Consider the following 26,978-nt stretch of genomic DNA (forward strand, 5'->3'; position numbering starts at 1 on the left):
AACTATTACCTGTTTCTTCCCAATAACTGGAGTTCCATCCTCCAGAGAGGTATCCTCAGAGCAAGAGGATACCACAACATCATCTGGAAGGAGTGTCCCAACTATGGGATTGCTTCCCTCTGCTCCAGTTTGATGTTCTTCTTCCATGAGACTTTCATCCTCCTCAACAGCACAGAGGTTGTCAACCAGGGTTGGGACCATTCTACTCTTTCCTGTAAAGTCTCCTCCATGTACCTCTGTCTCCCTTAACTCCTCCAGTTCAGCACTCTGGTCTCCAAAGCCTGTACACAGTCTCTCAGGGCCAGGAGCTCCTTGCACCAAATGCACACATACACCACCTGCCCATAGGGTAGATAATCAAACATGCTGCATTGAATGCAATAAATTGAATAGCCCCCACTCTGTTGCTGGACTTCTACCTGCATTCTCTTTTTAGTCCTGAATCTCTTTCCTTTGTTGTATTTTTTTTTATTGGGAGGGGGGTGTTTATTGCCATAAGTTTAAAGAACGTTAAGAGTATCTAGCTCCCCTGCCCCATACTTCCCCTCTAAACTCCCTCGCAAAACTCTTGTTAACTGACACTGGATGCTAGCTCCTCTGGTTGCTTAGGAGTGGGCTTTTTAAAGCCCTGGTCTTCTTGAGTAGCCCCGACCTCAGGTTAAAGGTTGATGCGTGCTAAAGAGTTTACGGATCAAAGCATCATTAAGAAGCTCTTAGCCTTGCCGAGCAGGCCGCTAGACTCAGTACACAGTCCCCCAAACAAAACAAGTTCAGTCTTAAAGCCAGTTGGTTTTTTTTTTTTGCACCCACTGCTCCCCTTGGAAGGCTGCTCCAAAACTTCACTTCTCTGATGGTTAGAAACCTTTGTCTAATTTCAAGCCTAAACTTGATGACCAGTTTTGTTCTTGTGTCCACATAGTCAACTCATCTCCTTGCCTGGTATTTATCCCTCTGCTGTATTTATAGAGAGCAATCATATCTCCCCTCAAACTTCTTTTGGTTAGGCTAAACAGGCCAAGCTCTTTGAGTCTCCTCTCATAAGGTAAAATAAGCAAATTAAAAATGTATAAGAATGATATATAACCACCACTGGAAGTTAACCATCTAAGTATCTTTAGGAATCTGGGCCAAAATCCTATCCGATTATTAAAACCTTATTTCTAAACTTTATTATCTCTCCCCACACTTATAAAGATCTGTAGGGACGCTTTCCCTATCTTCAACATTTTGCACGTCCTCTAGGATTTCTGGGGAATTTCAAAGAGAGAAAAATGCAGCTGCACAGTAACTGATGCAGGTTCATTTGGGACATTCAGAAGTACAGTTAAGATTGTTGTACTGTAATTTTTAATAATTCACTTTTAGTTCACACATGGTTGACTTTTGTAGAAGTATTTTTTGTTGTGAACAAAAAAAAATACAATAATCTGAAAAAGAAAATCTTTGGCCTGTACACTTGTTGGTTTTGATTTATTAAGGGCATTTTTCATAGTAAATATTAATGCCATTTAGTTTCTTTATGCTATCATGGAACAAAAATACTTTGTTGTACATTGTTCAACGGAGAAGTTGTTATAATAACGGTTGTTCTAATGAGTCTTGATTTCACATTTGCCATCTGGGAACCAAATCCTGAAGTCCTTATTAGGCCTTATTGCACCACCTTTACTTTCTGAATAATGCACTACTGAATGTAGAATGCCAGAATCAGAATCTTAATGTCTTTTCTCAGTCCTTACACAGGCAAATTCTCAAATAATTCAGGTAGCGTTAGTGTAGAAACTGAATAAAACCCTCAGATTTGGCTACCATACTTTAAGAGAGGGGGAAAAAGTGTTTTGTTTTCTTTTTTGTTTTTCCCAAAGCTCTTTACTGTAGTACTCCAGAGTCCCCTCCACATGGATTCATTGTCAGTCAGACAGGTGGACAGCTCAACAGTATGGTTCGCTGGGCTTGTGATCGAGGATATAGGCTTGTTGGGAAAAGTACCGCTGTATGCAGGAAATCTCCATATGGATATCATGCATGGGATGCACCAGTCCCAGCTTGTCAAGGTAAATATGTTTAATCACATATTAACACACATTTTAGCAGACTATTTTCTCCTCTCCTGATTTAGGCCATCTGTTTTTCTGATTTAAAATAAAATTGTTTAATTTTCATTCATGGGAACCAAAATCTTCCTGCCAATATAGCCCTACAAACAAAACCAGTAAATCAAATATTTTAACAGAATCTGCTAAGGTTAGCAACTATTGATTATATGACTTTGGAAGTAATTTTGTATCACATTTTATGTAATTGTGAGCAAATTGACCTAAATAAAATGTAATCTCACCTGAATCTTCACTTAAAACTGAAGCCAACTTTACTTTTATTTATTTTTTGGATGTTCAGAAAAGTTCCCTTAATTTATATTGTTGATTTGTTTTTCATTTCCACATTTCTCAGTGTTATATGTTTCTATTAGGATTAGGATTAGAAGTGCCAAATAACTATTCCTTATTTGCAAAAAGAAAAGGAGTACTTGTGGCACCTTAGAGACTAACCAATTTATTTGAGCATGAACTTTCGTGAGCTACAGCTCACTTCAGTACTTGTGGCACCTTAGAGACTAACCAATTTATTTGAGCATGAACTTTCGTGAGCTACAGCTCACTTCATCAGATGTTGAAGTGAGCTGTAGCTCACGAAAGTTCATGCTCAAATAAATTGGTTAGTCTCTAAGGTGCCACAAGTACTCCTTTTCTTTTTGCAAATACAGACTAACACGGCTGTTCCTCTGAAACCTATTCCTTATTTATTCTTGCTTATTCATGATTCACCAACTATAAAGAACCAGAAAGTACTAGAACTCATGAGATTTCTAATGAAAAGTAAATGGGATTTTTTTAAATAAAACCATCTGATGATTTTGATGTCTACCTTAATATTTTGAGCCTCAAATTGATTTTTAAATTTAATCATTTGGGACAGAACTCTTCATATTAACATCTCCTCTCTTTGAAATAGCATGCCAAGATACAGTACGATTCCTTAATAATGAAATAGAAATGACTGTGTGGTTAACAGTTTGGTTTACAACATATATTTTCTTAAGAAGAATGATATTGTGTCAGTAACATGTATCTTATTGTATAGAAAACGATTAGGAATATTTATCAAACATGAAGTGTGCTGTCTACACTTTGTTTTCTTTAAATACAAGGAATTTATATTATTCTGTTGTATAAACTTGGACAAAATGATAATTCTATTTTACTATTCATGCAAGGTTCTCAGACCTCATTAATCACACAAGTACAGAAGCGGCAGACCTTCATTAGGGATGTGCAAACCAAGTACTTTAGCTGCTTATATGTATGCAGACACTATGTTCCTGCTGACCTATGGAGAGAAGTGAAATTCAAGTTTGTTCCATGTTAATTTTCCACAAGTAGTTTTGGGGAGCTACACTTTTCAACTGAACATTTTTGAAACATAAGAGTTCTGTGTTTATATTATGCACAGTATAATATATGTAAGCAAACACCCTGTCAAAAGCTGTGATTGCTCACTTTCTATTAAAATATTAAAAGCATGAATGTTTTCCAGACTTTCAAGTGCTCAGAAATGAAGTGCAGGTGTTACATGTGCAGTGTTATATTCTTTTAACCTTCCTGATTGTCGGGATAAAAATGTATGAGGAGTATCTTGATAAGAGCAAGTCATGGATCTTGATCAGATTTTTAACTACATATCTCAAATAAGTAACTTTGTGTTAAGAAAATAGTTAAATCTATTAAATGAAAATACTAATTGATTTTAGTAACTATACCTTTTAAATGGTTTATTAATTGAAGTTGTTACATAACTGGTAAGTAGTTGTAAAGAACTAGTTGAAAAAATATTTATTAATCACTTGGTATTCATTCATTGCACCCACTGATAATATATTCTAAAATTTAATAATATTTTTATGTTAATTAAATGCCAATTAATTATAATTAAGCATTTAATGAAGTTTAACTATAATGCAAGTTATGGACTTGATTTGCCCCTTGGTTATATCTACTTCCAGCAAGTCCCATTTATAGAAGGTGGTTGCAGCATTGTTATGTGCCTGCAACTCACACTCCATCAGAGACTTTACATCCTGCCCATGCATCCCTAAAAGTAGTTGTTGCTGGTTATGCTTTGGCCAGAGCACCCAAAAGATGAGCTGATTTAGTGCAATTCCTGGACATCACCACATGCCCTCAACTAGAGGTGAACCCTTGCTGTTATAAAGCTGAACCCATTTATTCTATCAAATTTGTAACCCCTTGCACTAATGGCCCATAGAAAACAAACACAGTCAATAAGCTTCTCTAATGTTCTTTAATAATCGGTATTTACTTGGAGCAAGATTATGCATTTCACACTGTTTCATGGAGTAGCAGCACTACCCTAATAACAGTCGCTCCAGCTTCTCTGCCTAACAGATCATGTTTTTTTCAGAGCTCTCTGGCACCCAGAAGGAGTACAGACAGTCCTGCTACCCTCTTAAGGATATGCAGCATGTGCCCACCTCCATGGGCAGCCAGCTATGCTGGTTGGTGAGGATGGATGATAAGTTCATAGCCCTGTCTCTTGCCCTACCTTCTCTTCCATATTTAGGGTGCCTATCAAAGCTAGTCTCACTCAGTTCTTGTGTATTCATCCAAATTTAGGAAATACAATGAAGACCAGTAACTTCACATGGACAGAAAGTGAACTGGGAGCCATTCTATGCACAGCCCTTCTTGCATACCAGTGCAGGAGCCAGAACACATACTCACCCTCATGCTATCCTGTTTAAGGCAATGCAGCTCATGCAGCTTCATTGTACATTGCTACACACTTCCTATTCCACATTAATCCTAATCAACTCTTGATTGGAGATTGTCATTCAAGTCAAATTGTGACAAATTATAACAACAACTTGTTTGTGTAAGCATCTACTGAGAATCAGGATTATGTAGCCAAACACATTATCACTTATGACACAAGTGGCATATTAGTCCAGATCTCCAGAGCAATTTCACAATTCTTTATTGTGGTTCTTCTGTTACCCTCTTCCATTGTTACCAATACTCTGTCCACAACTACTCAGATATTTTTAGTTTTCACAACATATGATTTAAATCTGTGTCTTCCCTAGACTCACCTTCATGTTGTTGGTGTGCAATAGTTGAGACATTACTTTAGCATTTCTTGTGGCTAATTAAATGAGTCCCAGTAGTCTTAGTAGTCCTTTCAGTCGTGGTTTTGTGAAGAATGTGACACATCATGATAGTAGGTAACGGGGGATACAGTTCTCAATGTCCTTAATCATGACTAATCTGTGAAAAATTAGCTCTGGGTCCAGTGTTCTAAATAGACGATACCACCCCATTTTTCACATCACTTCATAATGTGGCACTTTGCTGTGGAATCCAGACACAACTGTTAACATTAGAGTAAACACTTTTTTCTTTATTTTTGTACTGTATTTATAATTAAAATATGTCCATTTGATAGAAAAGACTCAGTGTAGCAGCAGTGGATTAAAAAATTAGCCCTACCTCATACTGAAACGTGTGGCAATTAACTGAATCCCTGCTTTGAAGCTAATATGAAAACATCCTTCCTCTGGACTGAAGAGAAGCAGAGATCCTGTCTTACACATTAAGATTATTATAAATTTCAGGCAAATAAATGTTGTGCATTTGTAATGTACTCTACAGAAATTACATTGTGAAATGATTGTCTGAGTGCCTGGCCCAGTTTTTAGTGATACAAATCCTCTGCATCTTGTATAAATCAGTAAAGCTTCCTACAATTTACCAAAACCCATGAAGATAATAAAGCTTTGAAAGAGCAAGCAGGATGACAATGGCATTTTGGAATACAATTATTATCTTGCTTCAAATGTGAAAATTTGTGCGTGTTTACAAGAAATCATAGATCCTCAACTTCTGCAGAGTTTTCTTTTTTTTTAATAGTTTTTTTCACGTGGTTATTGATTACATTTCTTGAATGTTAGACACTTTATACCAACATTACTTGATGCTTAGCTTTATTTATTTATTTATTCATCTAACTATTTAGCTCACTGATAAATGTTGCTTTGCACGGATCTCTCCACAAATCAATATTATTGTTAATTTGCATAATTTCTTGTGCTGGTGTCGGGCACGATGCCTTGGGGCTAAAATCTAGAGAAAATGTGTTGAGCAAGCAAAGCAAATGGCATAAAAGAATATCTAGCGGAATCCCCTAACTTCTCAATGTAATACATTGTCATGTCTGCAATGACTGGTATGCCAAAGATGCAAAACCATAAAAGAAAAAAGAATGTACAGGATTTATTGACCTCACTGTTAAAATTACACTGTTCGTTGTACTATGCTGCAGCAATGCATATTTTTTCTCAGATGAAAAGCATATTTGACAGGCAAAATACTGAAATACCTTTATACTGTATGAACAAATATCTGAGGTGCAGCAGTGTATGACAAATATTAGTATCTATTTCTAGAATTCTTTGGATATAAGGTTGTTTCTGGTTTACAAGAGTTGAATCCTCTTTTTACAGAATATGAAAAAAATATAATATTTGGGCTATTCTTATCTTTTGTAAAGTGTAGTACATTTATTCCAGATCACACAACTGCACATGAGCAGTTGGACAAATTGTCTGATTGCATCCCAGATGCTTAAGAAATGTCTGAGAATTTTGACAGTGGTTAGCAAGATAATTTACAGGAGATATCTTTTTCTTTAAAATTAACATTAATATAGTGAAAGTAAAAGTTCACATGTTCCTGTATTTGGTTAGTGCAGAAAATAATGTTCGACTCTTAATTCTACCTTGCAACTAATGGTTCCAGGAGAAAGAAAAACCACATAAAATCCACTTAAGTGCCAAGAGTTCTAAATAAAAGAAATATAAATACAATTTTTTCATTATCTTAAACTTACAAACAAATTCTCCATTCAGGGCTGGCCCTATTGTACTTTTGAGGTTATATGTATTTCTGATTTAGTTTTCTAACCACTTGTGAAATCTAATTGTACTTAAGATGATGAGAGGGAGGCCTAGATGTTGGTATTGGTTCTGTATGAGCAGTACATGTTAAACTGCAATCCCTTCTGCCCATCTCTGATTGTTCTCCATGGGGAAACTACATGTTCAAGATGGAGCCCCATGTACATGACAAAAGCACAGATCATGCTAGCAAGGTTTGCATTCTTAAGAAAAGTTCACAATGTCCTGGCCAGATGGAGAAAAGCAGTTTTGCTCACTTCTGCTTTTTGATTATCTAAAAGCAAATGGGAATCTAACCTGACCTTAACTTACAAATGGTGGCAGAACAATCTTAATGAGGGACAGAGAGAACCTCCAACAACAACTTTTGTTCTTTCTCTGACCCTTCATGATCACCTCAGTCCTTTCAGAAGGAAATCTCAGCCAGCTTGCCCTTTTCCATAAACCTGAACAAAAATGGAAGACCAGACACTGGTTAATAGTTGGATAGATTATTAGTGTGATGAGATGGCTTTCTGTGCAGAAGCCAAACAGATACTTCCATTAAAACAACTATTACCTAGCCTTCCTTAAGGAAGATATTTACAGTCTATATCAGCAAAGGACTCACTACTACTCCACTGGACTTCACTAGCCAGAAATGTAAGGATTTGATTGATCTCTGTGCTTGTTGGTGCTTAGATTCAACAATAACGGGGGCTACATAAAGACCTAGGTAGTGGGGTTTTTGTCCCTTAATTGTAAATTAGTTGTAAGGATGCTTGTCCATTTTTGAAAAGCACTCTGAGAGTCAAGGATGAAAATTACTATAAAATTATTAAGTGTAACACAATTTTTGTGTTCACAGATTATGTTGTAAATGAGATGAAATTGAGAGGGCAGCCAAGTCCAGAATGTCTAGGAATGCTATTCATATAACAATGTGAAACATGGCTTTTTAATTCTTTAAAAATACATAAATAAAATTAAGTTTAATTATCCTAATGAGTTAAAGTGGTATTATGAATCGACATTGCTTAATTCATTATATTGCTTTGTCCATGATGGACCAAAATGAAAATGATTCTGTATGATTGAATTGATTTTCATTTCCTCTGAAGAAAAAAAAGCAATGGAGCAGTCATATTTATTTTAGTATCTTCCTCTATTTGCCTTACAAAATTACTTTACAAAACTAATCTGCTTCACACAAGGCCCTGTCCCCTCCCCCCAAAAAAGATGAAGAAAAAGCAAGTCTGTTTATAGTACAAACTGAACACCAGCTACGGGTTACAAAGCATGGAAGGATGGTCTACTGGTTAGGTCATTGACCAAAGACTCAGAAGACCTAGGTTCAATTTCTTGTTCTGCCACAGACTTCCTGTGTTACCTTGGGCAAATCATTCCCCATTCCTCATCTGTAAAATGAGGATAGTAGTACTTCCCTACATCACAGAAGTGTTGTGAAGATAAATACATTAAAGATTATGAGGAATTCAGATACAATGGTGATGGGGCCTGATATGTACCTAAATAGATGTAATACGGTGCAACTGGAAACTAACTTTGCCTTCACTACCAAGAAAAAAATATTTTTGGTGTCAAGGCCTACCTGGATGTTTCTTAGAGGTTTATTCTTCTCAGGAATGAAACGGAGGCCTAGCCTAGTGACAGCTCTGTGCATTGTCATATGGGAGATTTAGTTTCTTTTTTTTTTTTTTATTTTCCCTTCTAATATCATCTGAGATTCCTTCAGAGATAAAGTGTTCAGCACCTGCATGGGAAGAAGTGTCTTATTACTTTGATTTCTCCATCTTGTTAAGATACAGCTATTCCCCTCTGAGACAATACAGCTAACAAATCCCAGGACACAGCACATGAAAGTCAGAGATAAACAAGTCTCAATCAAGAGGGGTTGATTGTTGAATGATCCATCAGAAGATATTAGACCAGTGGTTCCCAAACTTGTTCCGCTGCTTGTGCAAGGAAAGCCCCTGCTGGGCCGGGCCAGTTTGTTTACCTGCAACGTCCGCAGGTTTGGCCGATCGCGGCTCCCAGTGGCCATGATTTGCTGCTCCAGGTCAATGGGAGCTGCTGGAAGCGGTGGCCAGTACGTCCCTTGGTCTGCGCCACTTCCAGCAGCTCCCATTGGCCTGGAGCAGTGAACCGCGGGCACTGAGAGCCACGATAGGCCGAACCTGCGGACGCGGCAGGTAGATAAACTGGCCTGGCCCTCCAGGGGCTTTCCTCACACAAGCGGCAGAACAAGTTTGGGAACCACTGTATTAGAGTTAAGCCAAAGTTTCACCAATTGTAGAGCTAGCTACACTGCCTACTTTTTTCTTCCCCTCAATCATTCCACCATAGCTACTGTTCATAAAAATAAACAAAAAACCTACCAGCACTTCCTGGAACTTGGAAAGGGTAAAAGACTAAATGTCCACTTTGGACATTATCATGCAGATCCTATTCACCTCATTGAATGCTTAGATGCTATGGTAAGAAGCACTTTAGAAAACTTCAGGTATTCCTATTACAAAATTATTCTACAGTAATGGCATATTAATCAAAATGGCAACATAAATTTTACAAGAAGAGCAGCATTATTTAGATGCAGTGAAACATCTGCCATTTCAAGTTTGTCACCAGTTTCAGTAAGTACAGTTCTATCAGTAACTTTGTGTGTTAAATTGATGGGGTTATTTCAAGGGGAAACTACTACATCAACATTGGGTTTGTGTGGTGACACTTTATTAAAACTCAGAAAGCTAGGAATTAGCTTCTTGAGACTCAAAGGTAGTTATAGTAATGTGGAGTTTTTTTCATGGACAAAAATTTCCATTTTTACACATACAAGATTTATGTTCACTGAATGCTTAGAAGGTGATAGACCATACATAACTTTCATGGGTCTCATATTCATGTGGGTCTTTGTTTACTCATAATGTTATTCCTATCACTGCTCTAATTTACAGTGTTTTCTGTGGAAAGAAAGCATGCGTAGATAGGATGCAAGATTTCTAAATAAATGTGGTATCTAAAGAAAATATTTTCTTTAGAAAATAGTTTTAATCAGAAATTATACACATTAAGTAAACATATTTTCTAATTTAATGTTTTATATTTAACACTATGAAATAACACATTGAAATATGAAAATCTCAGCACCTCAAACCTTAGCACTACAAATGTACATCTTTATTCTGAATGGCTGTGGCTGGGTAATTTCTGCTATCCTCTCTTTGCACTCTATATGTTTTTCCCTCCTCCTCTTTCCTGCTTCCAAGCCCTCTCTGATCAGATCTCTCTGATTCTCTATCTTGATCTCTAGTTTTGCTTTTCTGGGTCCCCACTATCTTTTTACCTTAAATTCAGCATTCAGTATAATCCACTTATGTCAGTTTGGTCTGCTCCTGTTAACAGAGTCAATAAGAGATACAGATTTTTTCTTTATTATTGATTTCATATACTGTATACCGTGAAATGACTAAATATACTAGGTGAAAATATGATGCTTCAACAAACTGATGGAATCTTTCACCTTTAAAACACTATTGTACAAAGGAGAAAACAGGATTAGTTAAAGAGCTCATTCAAGGAGATTGCTGGTGCCTTTAATTAAGCTAGTTTGGCATTTTCCCCATGCAGCAAATGTGAGTTACAAAACCAGGAATAGATCTAATGGTTTTTGCAATACTCAACCCAGATGATACCATTTTGACTTTCTTATATATATATATATATATATATATATAATATTTTCATCCAATAAAGATCATCTTATGATCCTTGAAATGATCAAATAGACTCTCAGACAGAGATTAGATGGTAGGCTGTATAAACCATGTGATCAACTATACATGAATATATATACTTATGAAGCCAGACAAATTGTATATGAAGGATGCAAATTATGTAAAGAAATCTGAAATGCCAAACAGGAAAAAGGACTAATAAAAGTATAGTAACACCAAAATTCAAAGTCCCTGCCACACAGAGGCTGCTGAAGTCAAGAAGAGATTCAAAAGAAACAGCAAAAGTGTGCTATCTGTTGTTCTCCATCCCCACTCCCCTTGCTTTCTAAAAATAACAATACCTAGCATTTATACAATTCTTTCCGCCTGTTGATTTTAAAGTATCTTACAAAAGATGAGAAAGCATTGTTATTCCCATTTTACAAGGGGAGAAACTGAAATGTAGGAAGTTTACTGCAGTGGTCCCCAAACATTTTACCTCATGCTCCCCCTTATCCCTTTCCACCCCTCACCCCCCCAAGCTGGGACTGGGAGTGAGGCTTCGGCTCTGGGAGGGGGGACGTGGTCGGGGGTAAAGGGGCTGAGGTTGGGGCCAGCAGCCAGGGCCAGGGCCAGGAGCAGAGCTGATGGGTGGCGCTCCTTCCCCTGCCCCAGCCGCACCTGCTTCTAGGGGAGCGCACCTAGTTTGGGGACCTCTGGTTTACTATAAGTGTCTTGCTCAAGGTCACACAATGCATCAGTGGAAGAGCCAGGAAAAGAACCAGATCTCTAGAGTCTTGGTTTAGTATCCTATCCATAGGATCATGCTGCTCCTCTTATTCTTCTCTTCCGTACTGCATCGTCATTCATCATTCTCTGCAATCTGAAAGGATAGCTAGAGGGTTACTGAACTATAACTTTCATTTCCTCCCCAACCCCAGATACCTTTAAAAGGACAGATTAATGAGCTATAAACCTCCCAAGGTTTAGTTCCTTTGAAAATTTAGAACTCATGAAGTCTGTGTGGTCCTAAAATATACACTAATACATTACTAATCCCTCTTCACTAGTATATGAGTGTTGTGGTATGACACTTAAAACATTTGAGTGAGACAAGATATAACTTATCACAAAGAGGTAAATAACATGTTGTTTGTGATTCTTTTAATTCAGCAATATCTTGTGGAATCCCTAAAGCTCCATTAAATGGTGGAATCTTAACTACGGATTATTTAGTTGGCACTCACGTTACTTACTTTTGCAATGATGGGTATAGACTATCATCCAAGGAGCTTACTACTGCAGTCTGCCAGCCAGATGGTACATGGAGCAATCATAATAAAACACCTCGTTGTGTAGGTATGTAGCATTGCAAAATTATCTCTAAGAACTTTCCCGAATTTTATTTTCATTGATCAAAGGAGCTCTGTTTCAAATTATTTAAGAGTTCTGCTTTTGGATAATTAATATGATGAGCCATTTGAGTACATGAAACTTGTTTTGATCATTATATATATATATATAATGATCAAAACAATAATATATCAATCAACCTGCTGTGACAGTTGGAAAAGAAATACATTATAAAATGCATTAAAGTTAATAACTCAGTTCCAGGTCCTTGGCATTCCTGCTTCAGCAGCTGGCAAGAGCCTCATGGCCAAGTCAGAATATAAGGCCTTGGAGTCTTAAGCAGATCTTAGACTCTCCTTATCACTTTCTGCCTGGTCCTCATGGACAACTGTGTAGCACCAATACAGATTGCAACCCCTCCACCTCCATGCTAATGACCCCGCACCACCTAAACTCTAAGAGATGACACTGAGGAGAAAATGCACATGCAATTCCTCAGGGACATGTGGATACCTCTTTGGCTATAAATTAGGTATGAAAATCCAAATGGGCCACCATGCTGAAGCAGAAATCTCAGCCTAGGAAAGGTTTGGTGTCCATCCAGATGTGGATCATTCCCCATTCTGTGGAGTTTTGGAAAGGGGAAAAGATAGGTGTCTCTAGAGACACAGACACATACCCAGCAAGGTAAATTTAAGAACCTTTCCTGATATCTCTTTATCCCTCAGGAAAAGGGGATAGCAAGAGAAGACTTCTTGTGAGTCTTGGGGATCTAGTGTGTAAAACCCTGCAGAGCACGGAGTAACTATGGTGCTCCCTCACCATGCTGGCCCTGGGGATGGCAGAAGGTTAGGAAGGTGGTGGGGGACTCTCATTTGTTGTGGGGAGAAATAACATAGGATCCAGAGATGGGGCAAAAGTTCCTTTCGCCAAGAAAGATTCAACATGCTTATGACCATAAACAAGGATTACAGCTCAGCCCTAGGCAGGTTATGAAATCAGACACAGACTCCAAATAGGAAGCCATTATGATTAAAATTTGACACTGAATTCAAAAGAACAAATATTCTTTATTTCATATTCTTGTTAACTTGTACTTCCTGAGCCACAAATACTGTTCTCATTGGGGGTTTTTTGTTGTTGATTTGTTTTGTTTTGTAAGTTGTTACATGTCCAAGCATCAATTCCTTTACTCTGGAACATGGGAGATGGCGAATAGTGAATGGTTCACATTATGAGTACAAAACAAAAGTTGTTTTTAGCTGTGATCCAGGCTACTATGGTTTGGGACCAGCATCCATTGAGTGTCTTGCTAATGGAACATGGAGTTGGAGAAACGAGAGGCCTTACTGCCAGAGTGAGTATGCATTGTGTGTAAACTTTCTGTGTAGGTGGCACATAGAAAAACATTTCCCTCTAGTTTAGTGGAATAGCAAAACCCTTCCTGGGACACAACTCCCTGGATAAGCCCAAGGTCAATCTTTTAAAAGTAATGTCCATTATTGTTAATGAAATTCAAGATGATTACATTTATGGTAATAGGACTGTGCACACCCAACTGCCCTCTTGAGGTGTCTGTCACTAGCACAGGTACACAGAAGGGAATGAACAGAGCACAAGGTTTCTCTCCACTCTATCCTGCACACCCCATGCAAGGATCAGACACAATAGTGTTCTGTCCTTAGTGAAGTATTTTCTCCTATAGCCAACAGTGGTACAAGACACCGCAAAAGGGTCAAGAACACTGTCTAGGTGCACTAGGAGCATGGTACAGCTTTCACACTCACCTGGGACAAGTAGGGAGGAGAAGTAGGGAGGGATTTTTCTTTAGGAGCTTCCTTGGGGTGGCAAGGATCTGCATCATCTTCACCACAAGCTGCTATCCTAATGGCACCACCTGGTTGCATGGGCTTTAAGAGTGAGAAGTAGTGAATATGAAGTATAATGGAGACAGGTACTTTTAAGAAAGGAGGCTAAAATATTTAACCTTGTGTGGCTAAATATAGGCACCTATGTGAATCAGGCCACTTTTATAAAGGTGAAAGCCCCCATGTTTGAAAGGTTTGGACTTCTATCATTAAATGGGGACTACACAACCAGTATTTAATTGTTTTTCCCTTCTAAAGAACCAAATAACTACCATTCTTCTGGAAAGAGGGTCAAAATTAGTGTTTATGGTGCATCTGAATATAAAGTCTGTAACAAAATGTACAGATTGCTAATATACAATATTTATAGTAATCCTTATGTAGGAGAGAACACAGTTACAACTATTAATAGATAAAGGACTCCAAAATACAGTCTAAGATACTTAATAATTAAAAATTAAAATTATTTTAATCCTTTTGGAAATTCCAGATTTAATTGGGGGGTCCCCATCACAAATAGGAGTTCTTTTAAAATAATGTAGGCCCGTCTATGTTGAAATATTGAATGTAAAACCTGCTTTGACTCTTCCAAAGAGAAAGTAGCAATTCATCACAACTTTGGAGTGCTATCTATAGCAAAATCCCATCCTTCTATATTGTGTTAAGGCCTCATTTATCTAACTGTACACCTAAAGTTTTTCAGAGGTAGCACTGAAGTTCATTTTCCTAATGCCACTATTTCTATTTATTTTATTTTTTTTAAAGAGAAAACTTTGTCTCCTTCTAAATCAGAAAATTCTCTGGATTGTGACTAAAATAATGGGGTCACTGAACATAATTTATCCAATATTAAGAATCTGTGTTTTATAAAAGCTAAGGCATGTGATGTACAATGACGTACAGGATACAAATTAAATAATATAACCTCTGTCCAAAAAAACCTCAAATATACTGTTTTACAAAAATAATAACAAAGTGAGCATAGAAACATTTATATTTCATTCAAAAAAACCCTTGATAATTAAATATCAATGATTTTTGTTGATTAAAATGTTCTTAACAGTTTTTTAAAAAATAATTTTACAGTGATAGTTTAAAATATTTTTCAAATGTTGAGCTTGAGTCCTCATGACATATTCTTTATTTTACACACAGATTTCTGTATCCATTTCTCCCACAGATCAGAATAGACTACCCTCCAATGTTTATTTTAACCAGTCAAAAATACGTATTAAATGTTTTTAGTGCAATGCTCAATACAAAATGTGTATTTTTTCCCTTAAAGTTATTTCTTGTGGAGAACTTCCTGTACCTCCCAATGGGAATAAGATTGGAACTCAAATCACATATGGATCTACAGCTATATTCACTTGTGATTCCGGATTCATGCTAGTTGGCTCTACTGTAAGGGAATGTCTCTCTTCTGGACTCTGGAGTGGAACTGAGACCCGATGCTTAGGTATGAAAACTGTAATAATGGCCTGTCTGCCTTCTTTTACAAACTTTCTTTAGCAGGCATCAGCAAGTGGGCTAAGTCAACAAAGGCCTCTTCTTCCATGCACAGAACTTTTATGACTGTGATGATTCCTAATTTTTTTCTTAACAATAGATATCTAGTCCAATTAGTGTTTATTGACTCTATCCATCCCTATGATTTACAAGAGTCTCAAGTTTAAACTAAAGGACCAAAATGTACCTACATTCCTATTAATGGACCTAGATATCTATGTGTGTCTCTTTCAAAATCTACTCCCTAACCCCGCACATTGTGAGCAGAGTAGAGATGCTTTTTGAGGGTTTCTTCTGTGCTCAGTGGAATAATTTCAATGACACATTTCAGTGGATTATGATTCAGCATGTTTTGTTCTTGATTATTTTGTTGACTTTATTAGGACTGCATGCAATTAACATTTTCTTTTCAACTGAAGTCAAAGTGTTTTGATATTTGAATGTAGCATTATAGTCCCATTTTCTCTTATTATCCTTGAGGTAGTAGGTGAGGGATATTAAAATATCCATAAAGTGGGATTTTCATAACTATCCAGACTAGCATCCTTCAGTAAAAATGCAGTACATTTAAGGCCTGGGCCAGCATACCAGTGGGAAGATTCCTTGTGTACAGTTTGCTGACATATTTGTACACTATTTTTTTTTCTTTGAGATAGCTGTGTTTCTGTAGCTCAAATTTTCTTCTATTGCCAGGCTTCAGCTAAAATACCTCTAGGCTTCAAATGATTCATGGATAAGCAAAAGAGTTACCTGTATATCCATAAATCTTTAGTAGAAACATTTTTGCTGACTCATAGTTGAGGGGAATGTGTTATTTTTATTTGTGTTTCCTTTCAGTTTAATATGCACACCACTTGACAAAGAAGAAAGAGGATGCCGTTATTTGATAAATGTTTGTTTTTATTTAGGTTAAAAGATATGATGAGGAAGAATATTTAAAAACTAAAAGCCCTACATACACATACCATGTATAGAGTCAAAATCTACTGAATTTTTCTTCCATAATTACCTGCTTGTTTGTTAAGGTCACAGCTATTATAGATTTGGAGAAATGAGAAATGATTATGAGAGAATCATTAGTCTCAAAAATGCTGATTTCTTAGAAAATCTTAGAAAACCTTGGCTGTTACTTTTGCAGAGCCTCTTGAACACATTATTTTAAATCAATTTAAGCAAAACAACTTCTTGCCAAGTAAGGAGGTAAGTATTTCAAGTCACACTTTTATTTAACTTTTCTTAATTTTTTGCCGGTAGAAACATAGGCAATTACTAAAAATGAGCTTGAAAATATTGACAGGTTATGCAATCTCTAATGAAAACTTGAAAGGGATAAGCTGAGTTGACCAGTCTTATTTGAAATATGCACTTTGACACTTTTTTCCCTGAGTTGTATTCGTTATTGTTAAGTGACAACACTTTAATATCCCATAGTAATAAGTTATTGACAAGGGGTATGAAAAGAACAGTATCAAAACAGTGTAGAATAATCAAAAAGGTAATAGCTGAGTAAGAGTATGTTCTCAAATTATATTTTAAAAACTTTAATTCTGTCAGTGGGACTTTTTCAAAGGAAGAGGGACAACATTTTACTGATAGAAATGGCAGACTGGGCACAATGTCACTGTAAAATTTGACAATGGTAACAGAAGCTGGTGATAGGAGAAATATATAAAATGGAGACAAGTAACACCCGCTCAACATTGTTGTTCTCAGAGCAGTGCCCCTGCTGGATGCTTTTTGAATTGCATCTGTTTGTGAGAGAAGTCTTTTTTCCCCTGCAAAACTGTGATAGGTTCCCCAGTATGCTTTTATATTTGCTTACCCAGAGAGTAACTTGGTATTGACTGAAGGAACTGTGATGCTGAGAATTGATTGAAAGACAGAGATTTGATTAATTAAGGTGGGAAAGATAGTAAACAGATGGCTTTGGGGAGAATGGAAAAAAATAGAGGGAGGCAAATAGTGAGCTATGACAGTCCCAGAAGGCAAAAAGAGAGAAGATAAAGTGAAGGTTGGCCAAGAGAACAAACTATGGACATGGACATGGGCAAAAGAAGACAGAACATAGTAGAGAGAGAGAAATATGAGCTGATATAAAAGAGAAGAGTTAATAGAGAACTGGACTTTTCAATCTCACAGACAAGGCATAACAAAAACCAGTGTCTGGAAGTTGAAGTTATAAATAATAATACATTGAAATGATGTAATTTCTTAGTGGAGAGGGTAATTAAACATTGAAACAGTTTGCCAGATATGGTGGTGGTGGTGGTCTCACTCTTGCGTGGAGTCTTCTAAGTAAGATTAGATATTTTTTTCTAAAAAGTATGTTTTAATCCAGTTTTGGGCTGGATGGTCATGGTAGTACTTTCTGACCATGTAATCTATCAACTGTCTCCTTCATTCGTCAGCCAGGGGGAGAACAGGATTGCCTGTATTACCCTCAACAGCTCAAAGCACTTGCAGCTCTGCATTAAGGCAAAGACAATAATCAAATCTCATGCTTCAGGGCTCCAGTGGTCATCTGCAGAGGTCACAAAGGATTCTTTTTCTCCAGTACACAGTTGGACAGATGTATTCTGGGTGGGTTGGTTGGTTGGTTTGTCTGTCTGTCTGTCTGTTTGTTTGTTTGTTTGTTTGAATCTTCCTCTTGAAGCATCATAGTTTGCACACAGCTGGAAATGGGGCATTGGATGGAGTGAATCAGTGCTGTGAGGTGGTACAGAGAACCTTCTTTCTTAGATGCCTGGTTGGTGTCTCTTGCTCATGTGAGGAAAAACTTCCTAACTGTCAGAGTGGTTAAGCACTAGAATAAATTGCCTAGGGAGGTTGTGGAATCTCCATCATTGGAGATTTTTGAGAGCAGGTTGGACAAACACCTGTAAGGTCTAGATAATACTTAGTCTTGCCTTGAGTGCAGGGGACTGGACTAGATTACCCCTCAAGGTCGCTTCCAGTTCTATGATTCTATGTTCATAGTCAAACTGATCACCATATTTGGGGTTGGGAGGGAATTATTCTCCAGGTCAGATTTGCAGAGGTCTTGGGCTTTTCACCTTCCTCTCCTGCTGGCATCATCTGGGTATATCTCATCTAATAAATTCCGTTGACATTGCATGGGCCTCAGGCATTGGTGGCACCCAGATCTCTCCTGTTCTCTGACAGTGACACACCAACAGTTTAGTCTCCTGAACATTGAAATGCTTTAGTCTCACTAAAGTAATTGGGATCAATGTAGGGGCATCTGGGTGAAATTTAATCATCTGTAATACAGAGGAGGTCAGACTAGGTGATCTACTAGTCCCATCTGGCCCAAAGGCTTCGACTCCATAGGTGCTCCGGGGCTGGCCTTAAACTTTGTGAAACTGGGTGTGCAGTGGGAGGGAAAGCAAGAGGGAGTAGCTAATTCAGTGTGGAAGGAAAAGAGGTAAGTGAGCTGGGAGTGAGTAAACTGGGTGAGATGGAGACAGGAATGACAGGAGAGAAGGAAGAAAAGCGGTTGGGCTAGTCTCCATTACCTGACTTCTGGCATAGCCTTTTGAACTTGTGCCAAGTGGCTATGAATCATTGCCAGATCAGACTGGTGGCCTTTTAAACCCACTTTATACAGGGGGGAAAGGCCCCAGTTCAGTAAAACATTCCTTTTCCGCAAAGCTTCCATGGAATGCAATGTAACTTAGGCACATGCTTTGCTGAATATGGATGGATGTGAACTTCTGCTTGAGTGGTTCCCTAAACTGTGGCCCAAATTACTAGAAATGGTACTAGCAATAGAAAACCAGGCCACTGGAGGGGGGAGAGAGAAATAATATTTTTTTTCATGGGGAAAAGCTACAGGAAAACTTTGGGGAGATGGGGCAGAACTGAGGAGTTAGTCTACATTTGTTGGTTTGTTCATAAAACATAATTAGCTCATCACAAGCAAGTCTAGTAGTATAAACTAGTACCAGGTAGGTTTCCTCTGTTTAAATATAAATGTTGGATTGATTATTTATTTATTTACTCTTTTTTGTGGGAGATGGATAAACTTTTTTTTTTGTCTGCATGGGAATAGTTATTTTGTATTTCTGATTTAGTATTCTATTTTCATATTTACTTCTTTATAGTTGTATATTTAATACTTGTCACTGAAAAAATAAAATAAAATGTTCAGTAAATTGCACCTGGTATTTCAAAAATCTCCCAATCACGGTTTAATCCTTTTTTCCTCCACAGTGGTCCCATAGCCTCCCCACTTTTGTTTGCCAAGCTGCAATGTTGCTCACACTCAGACAACTACAACAGACGCTGGGTGCGATTTAATTAGGCTGCAACTTTATTCTTAAATGTCTGTGAGTACCCAACAGATAAAAATATACAGTGCAGGTAATTCCATAATCATTTCAATATATACCTAGGGTGCTTCTGTCAGCCATGCCCCTTACCCATCCTGGACCCCAGCCAACCCACTTCTGGGTTCTCACCATCTCCCCCCCTCGAATGAGGGTTACAGAGGGCCTATGAAGAAGGAGGATGGCTCCCTGCCATACCAGTTATAGCGCTGAACCCCTCCTCCCCTGTTTCCGCTCCTTTAAAGAATACCTCTTTTTAATTCTTTACCAATCCATTTTATCTGATCCCTGTATCCCTTCCCTATAGAGTACCTGCACTGGACATCTGCCACAAGGAGGCACCAGCAACTAGTTTGTCTGCCTCCCCACATACTAGCTGGGTCCCGAGACATCTCTTAATGCCCCCTTTAATATCAGCTGAAAACGTGTCAGCTTCCAAGTCTGAAATGAATAATTCTGGTGCACCGTATGCTATGTCCAGATGCGAAATGACTGGCTGCCACCATGGCACCCATAAATCTGGCTACCTCCCTATTCGCATACCTCCTAGTGTTTTTGGCTTGTGGGGGCTTCACAGTTCCTCTCCTTATCCTGCATCGCAACATGTCTGACCACACCATTTTTATTCCTGGGAAAAGTTCCATGATCTGCCCCAAGTCCCTCTGAGATCTGGTCATTAAATCTGTCCCTTTAAACATTCCCAAATCATTTTCCCCAATGTGAAACATAATTATATCTGATGTCAGCTCACAGATCCCCACAGTGTACAAAAGGGGCATCTGCTGGTCCCATAATGTGTCCCTCCTCCCTTGCAGCTTAGAACTGCTTCACCACTGAGGCCCAGATGCAAACCTCCAAGCTGTGCCCAGGAAACAGTACTATGCCCACAGATCCACAGGCCCGTCTGCCAGCATTTGGACTGAAAACACAATGGAAAATTTAAAACGGATTCCCCCACCTGGGGTTTTGCATATTTTCTGTACGCTTCAGCATGCCTAATACCCAATTGCGTGAATTGCACTAGGCCCCATACCCAGCTGGGCCACTGCTGTTGTTGCCTGAATCCTGAGTGAGTGGGAACCAAATTCATGTGCTGGGATCCCCAACCGTGTCATTCCCCATCCTGGTATATTGTGAGTGGACTGCCATCATTGTGAATAAAGAGGGGTCCATTGCTCCCTGGTCTTATCACCGTGTACGCCCTCACAGCTTCTAAAGGGCAGATCCAGGGCTTGCCACCATCCTGCAGATTAATGAATTCAGCCCAGCGTCCTTGAGCCATCTTTGACTTTTTTAAGGTTAATATAACCAATCCCCTCTCCCCCCCCTCCCCCGGTGTATATCCCTCAGTTCCAAAGCCCTTCCAGAAGAATCCCTACAGGACATAGATATTAGCTCGCTTATCTGAAAAACTAAAAAAAAAAAAAAAAAAAAATGCTACCAGAAATGCTGTCCTGAATAAGGCCACTACCTGTCCACAGTGACATGTGGGTTCCAGATTGCACCAGATGCCTAAGCATATTAACAGTATTGGGACCAACATGTATCCTCCATAAGATTGGTGCTTCAAGAGTGCCCCATTAGAAACCTTCAAACTAAATAACTGCTGCAAGGATCTGGGTAATTGTTCAGCCTACTGACAAATGTAAGGGCCAAAGACGAGTGGAGATGTAATGGGTCATATTGGTGACAGGCCTTCCAGATCCTGCAATTGCACACAAACATCAAAACTCCTCCCATAGCTCCATAATGTTCACAGAGCCACCAACCTCTGTGCTACACTGACAACCATCATGCGCCAAGGTTCCACAGAGCTAGAGGCATCCTTTTGGGTTCCTTGATGGCTCCTGGTGCCAGCTCCCGGAATCTGTCGATCTGGAAATGAGACATTGGATCTGGTATGCCACTGTCAACCCCAGGCACATGCTTGGAAGTGAAACAGATGTTAAAGCTTAAACATTGTAATACATAACTATAACTGCACTTCCATTTTAAGGTCTGGAGATTCCTTTAGAACCATCCCCTGGAAACATTTAAAAGTGGAGATGAGGAGTACTTGTGGCACCTTAGACGCTAACAAATTTATTAGCGCATAAGCTTTTGTGGGCTACAGCCCACTTCCTCAGATGCATGGGTTCTGTTTAAGTCCTGTTGCATAAAGCAATGCCTTTCCCCCAAGCAGCCACGTTGGGGACTGCAACCATTTCCCAACATATTTACCTAAAACTGACTTACAATTTAATCACCCTGTTAGAAAACTTCATGTCGCCTCCAGCGGCATAAAAATTGCAAAAATTTACAAAAATTGTGTAACCCAGGACCAAAACAATTACTATACATCCAACAACCACGCAACACTGAACTTGATCCGTTAGAGAAGAGAATCCAACCAGCTAGTGCAAATTGCAATACATAACAAAACTTTACAGCACCGCAAATAACGATAATATAATGTAAACTATAAGATTATTGTACACCCCTACCAATACACTGCTCAGCACAAGGGAAAACACTTCCAAACAGCAATGGTAACAGAGAGCCCAAGCTGTGTTGGTTGTCACTGGTTATGGATGTCATACATTGGTTTTGTTTGTTTCTGTTCACATAATGGATCAGTGTAACTTTATTTACCAGGAGAAGTGATTGTAGATACACTTAGGGAGAGGTAGCTGATAAGTAGAATTAGGATGTTTAAGAAACAAATAAACCTTTACCTATGTGGGACACATAGGTGTCCAAAACATCCTTCCTAGAAAAAATAGGCTATTGTAAGATTTATTGTCTGGATGTAGATATGGTGTGAGATCACCTAATGGAAGGGCAGGTGAGGCATAAAGGGGATCTAAAAGTCCCATTTCTGGCTGGGGAAGGATTATGCACAATGCAGGCACTGTGGAAGAGAGCTGTGAGACACCCTCAGAGGCTCCCATTGCAAGCTCTTTGAAAGCATTTTGGACATAGAAGTGGCATTTTGGTGCTGGGGCTGCATTACACCGTTATTGAGGGTCTTTAGTCATGAAGCCTATAAATTAACCTTGAGAAACTGCTGTAACTTAGACAGGCCTCCTGGGCTCATTGCACAGTTCTAATTGCAAGGGGTGTGGTAATTCCCTTGTATAAGTAGTCCAGTTGCCTCTGTGCCAGGGCTATGACAATGAATATTCAGAGTCCCTCCTCCTATATTGAACTGAGTCCCATCTCATCTTGACTATTTCAAGTGCAATGCTGTATTGTGTGAATATTCGTATTAATGAATTACCTCAATGGTTCAAATATTCACAGAAGGTGAATGCAAAAGGGAATGGCTATAGGAAATTCATTTTGTTAATTAGTATGTTTGCTCACAAAACATTTTTTTTGCAGTGTTGGAGCTAAATTGTCCATTAAGGAGGAATAGGTGAGTCTGATTTAATGTGGATGGGATAACAGAGCACTTCTAAGAAAAAACAGTGTTCCGAAACATTTAGAAAAATACCTCAAGCAGGTCTAGTATGGAGATCTTAGCAATAAATGAAATGTTTTGCAAGTTTTGTAGTAATGTGGAAAAACACACTTCAAATTGTTAGTTTAAAGTGACAGAGATAAAACTGTGACTACTGTATCTCTGAGTTTACAGAATGCCTCTCACAATTTTACTGGATTCTTTCAATACAGAGAAAGTGAAAACATTTTCTGTGGGGGAAAATCTCTGTGATAAATACTGGAGAAACATTTAGAAGTATCAGAAATAGAGATTTCTATTGAATACACTGTTTATAACCAGGTGAATGAAAGATTTAGTTGTATTCTTTCCTCAGGGAAGAAAGCAACATTTTTGATGGAGGAAATGGATTGCTGTACTTCAGTTTATATGAAACCTTTTTTAGTACCTTTTTTTTACACCACTGACATTCCCTGCAGTTATGGATGTAAAGCAATATCTATAGGTGAAGAACAGCAGATAGTTTAAAAAATAATTTTCAAATACAATAATTGATCATGAGTAAATTAAAAGTCAGAAAGAACATTACTATAAACTTAAACATATAAACTATTTTGACTCAAAATAATTAGTTATCCACACCTCTTTAAAATATGTAATATTTATATTTACACATTGGATATATATATAGTGATAGACCCAGGCCAGTTGGGTACAGCAAAGTAATAGAAGGCAGATATACTGGCCCGTGGATAAGCAGTTTTTTGTTCCCTGACTGACCAGAGCAGGGGCTGCTCCAGGCTAATGAGAACACCTGACTCCAATTAACCTGCAAAGAGTCAGGTGAGGCCGTTAAGCTAATGTGAACACCTGACTCTAATTAAGGCCCCTCTGATACTATAAAAGGGCTCACTCCAGTCAGGCCAAAGAGAGCCAGGGAACCAGAGGAAGTGCGGCTGAAGCGCTGGGTAATGAAGACAACCTCAAGCCACTGGAAAGGGAGCCCTAAGGTAAGGGTGAAGAAGGCGTTAAGAGAGGGAAGCGGGAGAGCTGTGGGGAAGTGGCCCAGGAAAATGTAGAAACTCTGGCAGTGAAAGGTCGGCTGCCAACAGCTGCTGCCATTAGGGTCCCTTGGCTGGAACCCGGAGTAGAGGGTGGGCCCGGGTTCCCCACAACCCGACACTAAAGAAACACCTCCTGGGAGGGGAAGACTGGCCCCTGTCAGGACAGGAGGCTAAACTGTTTGGGAATAAGCCCATAGGGAAAACAGAGACTGTGGGGGTTCTCTCACCAACTTCCTTGCTGGCTTATGACGAAAAGAACTCAGTAGACTGTAACCCTGGTGCTAGAGAGAGAAGGGCTACATGGAGGGTCACAGTAGAAGAGCGGGACCCACGGGGACAAGGTCAGAGCTCTGCCACAATATATAATTTCGAACTGCACGGTTTCATGCATATGTAGCCAATGATTTTAGTTTAGTGTTCACTTATACTTCTATAATCTACAACTTTATTCTAACATACAATGATTATATGTGACATAACATGTTAATCATAACATCACCCAATAAGAGAACACTAAACGAAAATCATTGGCTACATCTGTAAGTAGAAATATTGCATATATATTCTTTTTTCTGCTTGATGAATCAAAATAAAGTAAGGTATAGGTAATCAACTGACAAAAACAAGTAATTGAATCCATGGCAACAAAGAAAGAGTTTCCCTTCTTTGTCTAATTCAGGTACTACCTTCTGTGGAAGATAAAATTCACTAGAATCAGCAAATTCTCAGAAAAGATTATTTTTTCTGATCTTTGTAAAGCCATAGTTTAGGAGCAAAAAATAACCAATGCTTTAAAAGCCAAAGAATAAAAGAATACATTTTTTTTCTTTTTAAAATATAAATGAGTTTTTAGCACTATCTGGGAAAATATGTACTTTCTTAACTTGGGGGGGGGGAGTAGTAATATTTTTCAAATATAACTCATCAACCATTCAAAATCAAACACTCAACAATACCAGAGTGGCAATAGCAGAATGCAGGATCAGTTTAGCAAGAATCACAGGAAAAATATTTTTAGCTGAAATATGAAATATTTTAGAGACTTGAAGAGTAGGATTAAAGTTATTAATAAAACCACAAACAAATTAATATCCCCCTCAAGTTCTCAAGGAAGGCCAAGTGTGTAACTATCACAGCTTTTATCCAAGATAATTTTCAAATACATTAATTATCTATGTAACATTACAAAATCCATAATAAGATCACTCAATGTTTTACTGATTTCCTGAAGAGGCTCCAAAACGGAGTCTTCCTCCCCTCCCGTTCAATGGCTATAACACTATTTTCTGTCCACTCATCCCTATGCACCAAATCAGACATTCAAGATGAAACAGTATTCAGTTTATTATGACAGGAATTAAAACCTGCCCCTGGAGTTTGAATAGCCCCCCCTTGTGGGGTCTAGTTTAATGAAGGCTCACACAAATATGCCAGTCACATCATTTGCTGTGTTTCTGGAAGGCCCTCAGATAGTACAGTAATGAGGGACATATAAGAATGAGAATATAATACAAATAGTTTTTAAATTATAGAGGAAATGATTCCTATCCATGTTTTTTTTTTTTTCCTTCAGGATAGATTGACTAGCCTGTTCCAAACTGTCCACAACAGGTCTGACTCCTTCCTCTGTCTTTCCTCTCACTGAACAGCTCATTGGTGACTTTTCTCTCTGCAGGTTCCCTCACTGGGATGGCCTGCAAGCAGCTCCTGCTCCATATGGGCCTCTCACCAACCAGACAAAAGGGATCTGTCTATCTTATATCTCTCCTTTTTTTCCCCGCAACATACATTGCTGTAAGGCTTATAGTCCCCATATGTCCTGGGAATAATCAGCCCCACAATACCCCTGTTCCATGTATAAACAAGCAACAGTGCAGAGCTAGGCTTGAACCCCTCTTATATGGTTATCTTCTCCTGTGACAATACTAAACTAAAATACTCCAAAAAGCCTCAAACAATTTATGTGAGGCTTCTAGGTCACATGGCTTCTTGCACCTATATGGTTCAATACTTCAGACTGACTCAAAATTCTTCAGGGCTGGTTGTCATCAGTCTACTCAACAAGCCACTATCAGTGAGACTCGGTGATAAGTGTCTTCATCTCCCTAAAACGGTGGACAAATCCAGCCAAGGCATGTGTAGGCTTTCCATTGCCCACCTGCAACTGACTCTCACACTAATGACATGCTTTGGCCCTAGAATAGTGAGCCCGCCTAAGTTCTCTACAAACACAGGGTCTGTGGTCCTCAGACAACTTACCTTTACGCATTAGTGTCCGGGAACTGAAAGCTGTCAGACAGGTGTGCCAGGTATTTCTATCGCAGATCAGGGGAGGCAGCCTATTAGTAGTCACAAACAACACAACAGCAATATTTCACCTCAACAAGCAGATGGGTGTCCACTCTTCTCCACTATGTCAAGAAATTAATTTATTCTGGGAGTATTCCCAACTCAGTAGATCTAGAAAAATCTTACTTGCAGGGCATGCAGAATGACCTAGCAGGCCACCTGAGCAGATCATATACTACTCCTGGGGGCATTCTGCAACAACAACAAAAAAATTCTGCACACAATATTTTAAAATTCTGCAAAATTTATTTGTCAAAATAACACTACATAATAACACCAGTTTCAATTGTTTTGGTAATTTATTTCAAAATACCTGTCAGGAAATATGTCTGTAACAATAAAA

At 38.6% G+C, this 26,978-nt stretch overlaps 1 protein-coding gene across 3 annotated transcripts in view; it reads left to right on the forward strand.

The window, feature by feature from the left end:
* CSMD3 (CUB and Sushi multiple domains 3) overlaps positions 1-26,978 on the forward strand; it is a 1,179,008-nt gene that overhangs the window by 1,035,995 nt on the left and 116,035 nt on the right. For all 3 annotated transcript variants that reach the window (XM_048841517.2, XM_048841518.2, XM_048841519.2), the window contains 4 exons: positions 1,866-2,054; positions 11,917-12,102; positions 13,259-13,453; positions 15,250-15,423. In XM_048841517.2, coding sequence (XP_048697474.2) covers positions 1,866-2,054; positions 11,917-12,102; positions 13,259-13,453; positions 15,250-15,423 — 744 coding nt within the window. The remainder of the gene's footprint in view (positions 1-1,865; positions 2,055-11,916; positions 12,103-13,258; positions 13,454-15,249; positions 15,424-26,978) is intronic.

This window comes from Caretta caretta, chromosome 2 (assembly GCF_965140235.1).
Source record: "Caretta caretta isolate rCarCar2 chromosome 2, rCarCar1.hap1, whole genome shotgun sequence".
Lineage (NCBI taxonomy): Eukaryota > Metazoa > Chordata > Testudines > Cheloniidae > Caretta > Caretta caretta.